The sequence below is a fragment of the Nicotiana tomentosiformis genome, chromosome 6, assembly GCF_000390325.3.
Source record: "Nicotiana tomentosiformis chromosome 6, ASM39032v3, whole genome shotgun sequence".
Lineage (NCBI taxonomy): Eukaryota > Viridiplantae > Streptophyta > Magnoliopsida > Solanales > Solanaceae > Nicotiana > Nicotiana tomentosiformis.
This window is the reverse complement of record NC_090817.1, coordinates 20,754,015-20,760,148: the sequence shown is the minus strand read 5'-3', so window position 1 is coordinate 20,760,148 and position 6,134 is coordinate 20,754,015. Positions and strand designations below refer to the sequence as shown.

General features: G+C 37.7%; 1 protein-coding gene across 1 annotated transcript; it reads right to left on the bottom strand.

Moving 5' to 3' along the window:
- Nucleotides 1–295: 295 nt before the first annotated feature.
- On the bottom strand, nucleotides 296–2,039 carry LOC138893655 (uncharacterized). The gene is made up of 4 exons (XM_070178302.1): nucleotides 1,766–2,039; nucleotides 1,047–1,302; nucleotides 766–940; nucleotides 296–607 (listed from the first exon to the last, which is right to left on the bottom strand). Exons 1-4 carry the CDS (start codon nucleotides 2,037–2,039, stop codon nucleotides 296–298), a joined length of 1,017 nt encoding a protein of 338 aa, XP_070034403.1.
- Between the last annotated feature and the right edge of the window lie 4,095 nt (nucleotides 2,040–6,134).

Sequence of the window (6,134 nt, the reverse complement as noted above, 5' to 3'; positions counted from 1 at the left end):
TGGATTTACTAGTATCTTTGCATCCACCTAAATTAGAGTTTGAATATCCAATCACCTCCAATGAGTTAGAGTATTTGTGTGTGAGCTTAAAATCTTTGGTTCCTTGCAAATATCTCAAAACCCTTTTACCAGCTTTTCAATGGTCAAAGCCAGGGTTACTTTGATATCAGCGAAGCATTCCTACCGCAAAAGTAATATCAGGTCTAGTACAGACATGTGCATACATAAGGCTCCCAACAAGCGAAGCATAGGGAATGGCTTTTATTTGCTCCATTTCCAATGCATTTTGTGGATACTAATTCAATGAGAATTTATCACCTTTAATTATGTGTGCTGCTATAGGTGAACAATTCTTCATCCAGAATCTTTCCAGAATTCTTTCAATGTAGGCCCTTTGAGACAATCCAAGTAATCTTTGTGATTTATCTCTGTGAATCTCTATGCCAATGACATCAGAGTCTTCACCCATATCCTTCATCTCAAAATTCTCGATAAGGAAATATTTAGTCTCGTGCAACAACCCCAAATCACTACTTGCAAGCAAAATATCATCTACATATAGGACTAGGAAAATATATTTTCTCCCACTTATATTAAGGTATATACACTGAACAATGATATTCTCTGTAAATCCAAATAAAGAAATAATTTTATGAAAATTAGTATACCATTGGCGGGAAGCCTTCTTTATCCCATAAATAAATTTATTCAAATAAGGTGACTTTTGTCTTTATCACAAAATCTTTCAGGATGACGTATGTATACCTCCTCTTCAAGATCTCCATTCAGAAATGTTATTTTCATATTCATTTGATGTAACTCTAAATCAAAATGAGCTACTAATGCCATGATTATTCTCAATGAATCCTTGTTTGATACCGGAGAGAAGGTTTCATGGTAATTAATGCCTTCCCTTTGAGTAAAACCCCTGGCTACAAGTCTGGATTTATATCGTTTGATATTACCAGAAAAGACCCATTTGGAACCTATAGTAGATGATCCCTTTGGTAATTCGACGACATCCCAGACTTTATTTAGATTCTAACTCTTCTTTCGTGGCATCATACCAAAGTGTGGAGTTTTCTCCACTCATGGCTTGTAAAAACGAGCATGGATCATCTTTTAGTTCAATATCATAATCAGACTCTTGGAGATATACAACATAGTCACTGGAAATTGCTGATTTTTGAACTATTGAAGATTTTCTTACTCCCACTGGTTCAGACACTTCTTCAGTGGGTTCAAGTAAAGTGGGTTGATCTTCATGTTGCTCCTCAAGTGGTGGTGGATCTTGAACTTGTTCTTGTTCAGATAATTCATGAGAATTTTTCTAAGCAACATTCAAGTTTCCAATATATAAAGGAACGACAGGCGGTTCCCTTATTTCTTACAGTTTCACCCTTCGAGTCAAACCGCTCCCACTTTCTTCATACTCCTCAAGAAATTTAACATTTCTAGCCTCAATAATTTTAGGAGAATGAGAAGGACAATAAAACCTAATCCCTTAGAGTTAACTGCATAGCCTATAAAATAACCGCTTATTGTTCTTTCATCCAACTTCTTCGTTATGGGTTATAAACCCTCACTTCAATTGGACATCTCCAAACATGTAATGATTTAAACTAGGTTTCCGTCCTTTCTATAACTCAAAAGGTGTCTTGGGGACAACCTTGGATGGAACCCTATTTAAAATATACACGTCGATTTTTAAGGCTTCAGTCCATAAAGATAAAGGTAAACTTGATCTGCTAATCATTCTTCTTACCATGTCCATTAATGTCCGGTTCCTTCTTCCTGCCACACCATTTTTGTTGTGGTGTTCTTGGCATGGTATATTGGACAAGTATACCTTCACTTTCAAGGAACTCAGCAAATGGACCCTTAACTTGTCCCTTATCTGTGTACCTACCATAATATTCTCCACCCTTATCAAATCTTACAATTTTGATCTGAGCACCAGTTTGTTTCTCTACTTCCGTTTTGTAAACTTTAAAAGCATCAAGTGCTTCTGATTTGTTAAACAGAAAATAAAGATACATATATCTTGAATAGTCATCAATAAATGAGATAAAATATCTCTCACCATTCAAGCAAGGGGTAGGAAAAGGTCCACATATGTTTATATGTATGATCTCAAGCAATTGAGAACTCCTTATGGCACCTTTAGTTGATTTGTTCGTATGCTTACCTGTTATACAGTCCATACAAGTCCCAAAGTCAGAAAAATCAAGATCTTTTAGAACTTCATCATTAACCAACCCTTTGACTCTATAAATAGAGATGTGCTCCAATCTCTTGTGCCAAAGACTTGATGAGTTCTCATTGATAATACATCGCTTAGTGCAAATTTCTTTGTCATGCAAGATTAAAACAATGCATTCAAATGTGTGATGACCCAAAGTATCATCTTTAAATTTAATAAATAATTCTCTGTTCTAAGACCTCAAAAAATACTATTTATCATTCCTCGACTTGCGTGCACAATCAGTATAATTTTCCAAAAAGTTTTTGTATGAAAAATGGATTAAAATGTTAAATAGAGCTTTAAAACTCAACTGAGTTGACTTTGGTCAATATTTTGAGCAAACGGACTCGGATCAGTATTTTGACAATTCCAGTAGGCCCGTATCAGGATTTGGGACTTGGGCGTATGCCCGGAATCGAATTTCGAGGTCCCTAATCCGAGATATGGAATTTTGATAAAAAATTAAAAGTTTAATGATTTTTAAGAATTTATTGATGTTGGATTTATTGACATCGGGTCCGTATTTTGGTTTCGGAGTCCGGTATAGGTCCATTATAATATTTATAACTTGTCTGCCGAATTTGGTGAGAAACAGAGTTGATTTGACGTGATTGAGACGTTCGATTGTGAAAATATAAGTTTTAACGTTTTCTTGAAAATTTCATTCGATTTGGAGTTCAATTCGTAGTTCTAGGTGTTATTTTGGCGATTTGATCGTGCGAGCAAGTTCGTATGATGTTTTAGGACTTGGGTGCATGTTTGGTTTGGAGCCCCGAGGGCTCGGGTTGATTTCGGGTGGTTAACAGATCATTTTTGGCCTTGGTGAGATTGCTAATATCTGTTGCTGCCTTCTTCTGGTTTCCTTATACGCGATTACATAGGTCCATCCGCGATCGCGTAAGCTTATTTGGGGCAGAGATATTTTGTTCTATGCGGTTGTAGAGGAAGGAACGCGATCACGTACGTGTATTAGGCTATGCTTCGCGAACGCGTGGATAAGGTCGCGTTCGCGTAAAAGGATTTGAGCAGTAGATGGGGGAGGAAATTGCTCTACGTGATCGTGTGGGTCTGAATGCGTTCGCGTAGGTTTGAGGGGCAGTGGTCCGCGATCGCGTGAGTGTTTCCGCGTTCGCGTAGGGTAAAATGTGTGGGAAGTCTGCTTGTGCATCACGATCGCAAAGCCATTTTTGCAATCGCGATTAAGAAAAACTGGGCAGCCAAAAATGTGCTTCGTGATCGCGAAGCATTGTTCGCGATCGCATAAGGTAAAATTTGGGCAAACAAAACTTAAGTTCTGGAAAACGGGATTCGTCTCACTTTCAACCATTTTTCATTTTTGAACTCGGGTAAGGCGGTTCTTGGGTGATTTTTACGGAAAAACGTCGAGGTAAGTGTTTTTTATCCTATATTGAATATATTTCATGATTTCATACTCAGTTATATCATGAATCCGTGAATTTTTGGGAGAAAAATCAGATTTTTATAAAATTTTCCAAAAATGAAAATGTAAGATTTGAAGGTCCATTTGACATCGGAATTTGATAATTTTTGTATGGTTGGACTCGTCTCGGAATGGGTGTTCGGATTTCGTAAGTTTTTCTGAGATTTAAGACGTGGGCCCCACTGTCAATTTTTAAAGTGAATTTCAGATTTTATCCGAAAATTAGTAAATTCATTTGGAATTAATTCCTATGATTCGTATTGAGTATATCAAATTTTTTGTGAATAGATTATACGCTTTTGGAGATAAATTCAAAAGGAAATGTTGTGGTCGAATAATTTATTGGAATTTGCAAAGCGAGGTAAGTGTCGTGGTTAATCTTGACTTGAGGGAATAGAACCCTTAAACTCTTTGTTATGTGAAGTACATGTGAATGACGTATAGGTGAGGTGACGAGTGTATATACGTCATCAAATTAATTGTTTGTATAATTATTTAAAAATCCTTAATTTGTTTTAATACACGAATTAATTGTTATGTTAATTGTTTCTCTCCTATTATTTGTCAAATATTAATTCTTGAATTCCTGTAATAATTGCTACATATTGATTTAATTTGTGTCTTAAATTGTTACTTGACATTTAACTTATTAAATATTAAACTGCCTATTACCATTTTCATAATTAATTATTAATTATCATTGTTTGTTCATAAATAAATTATAATTAGTGTGTGCCTTGATGCTTAATAGTTTCTCATTGGACGTGGTATTTATTGGAGCAATCTTTATTACAATTATGAGTTGTTGAAATATATTGGGGGAACGGGTTGCACGCCGCAACAGAAATAAAAGTAAATATTTCTATATTGGGGGATCAGATTGCACGCCTCAACAGACTTATTTAAAAGTCTATATAGGGGGATCGGATTGCACGCCGCAACAGACTTATTTAAAAGTCTATATATATACTTGATTAAAATAAATATATTGGAGGATTGAAAATGAATATATTGTGGGAGCAGTTTGCACGCTGCAACGCAAATTGATTGAAGTAATAATTGGTTATGAATGCTGAGTTAGCTTCAACTATTAGAAATGAGTTACCTGATTTAATTCTATTATTGTGGTTATTACCTATTATTGCGTACATGTTAATGTAAGTGGTCTGCCTTAGCCTCGTCACTACTTCGTCGAGGTTAGACTCGACACTAACTAGTACATGGGGTCGGTTGTACTGATACTATATTCTGCACTTCTTGTGCAGATTTCGGAGTTGGTCCCAGCGGCGTACCATAGACTTGCTCGGATTTCAGCTACCAGAGGAGACTTGAGGTATAGCTGCACGACATCCACAGGTCTGAAGTCCTCGTCTACTTTACTTTAGCTGTGTGTTTGTTTCCAGACACCTTTATTTTATTCAAACCTTTATTTGTATTATTCTAGAAGCTCGTGCACTTGTGACACCAATTCTGGGATGGTATTTAGACACCGTTATTTTTTTGGATTATTCACTACATTTCAAAATTTACTTCCGCATTTGTTTCTTTGTTATTAATAGATTTAAAATTTTTTTAAAATGGATAATATTATTCTAACATTGGCTTGCCTAGCAAGTGAAATGTTAGGTGCCATGACGGTCCGAAGGTGGGAATTTCGGGTCGTGACAGTTGGTATCAGAGCACTAGGTTACATAGGTCTCACGAGTCACAAACAAGCTTAGTAGAGTCTGAAGGATCGGTACGGAGACGTCTGTACTTATCTCTCAAAGGCTATGAAGTTTAGGAACAATATCACTTCTTTCTTATTCTGTTGTGCGATTTTATTCTATCATCGATGATTGAACCATTCTACTCTTATTCTCTCACAGATGGTGAGAACACGTAATGCATCTACCGATGAACATGGACCAGAGTCCCCGATGGCAACTATGGCCAGGGGTAGAGGTCGAGGCCGAGGTCATGCTAGAGGCCGAGGTAGAGGCAGAGGTAGAGCTCAGCCTAGAGCTCGAGCAGCAGCTCCTGTTGTAGAACCTCAGGTGGACCTTCAGGAGGAGGTTCCAGTTCAGAATGTACCAGTTAGACCAGTTCAGGTCCCGGAAGGATTCATAGCTACTCCACTGCTTCAGGACGCTCTAGTCCGTTTGGTGAGTCTTATGGAGGGCGTGGCCCAGAATGGTACATTTCCAGTGGCACTAGCTGTCTCATAGGCTGGGGGAGGAGCAAAAACTCCCACTACTTCCGCTCCGGAGCAGATGGCTCCCCAGAATCATGCTCCAGCAGCCTCGCCAGTTGGGATAGTTCAGCCAGTTGTTGCGGCACAGACCGGTGATTGTCCTGCCATGTCTTTTGAGGCCTTATTGAGACTGGATAAGTTTACTAAGTTCTTTCCAGTTCACTTCAATGGTACACCTCTCGAGGACCCACATGATTATCTTGACCGCTGCCATG

Bases quoted from the DNA above. Each gene is read 5' to 3' on its own strand.
- LOC138893655 (XM_070178302.1), bottom strand. From the start codon at position 2,039: ATGTATCTTTATTTTCTGTTTAACAAATCAGAAGCACTTGATGCTTTT. The intron at 941-1,046 runs GTTAGAATCTAA...ATATAAATCCAG, and splicing joins TATGATGCCACGAAAGAAGA to ACTTGTAGCCAGGGGTTTTA. The intron at 608-765 runs GTATACATACGT...ATCATTGTTCAG, and splicing joins ATGGAGATCTTGAAGAGGAG to TGTATATACCTTAATATAAG.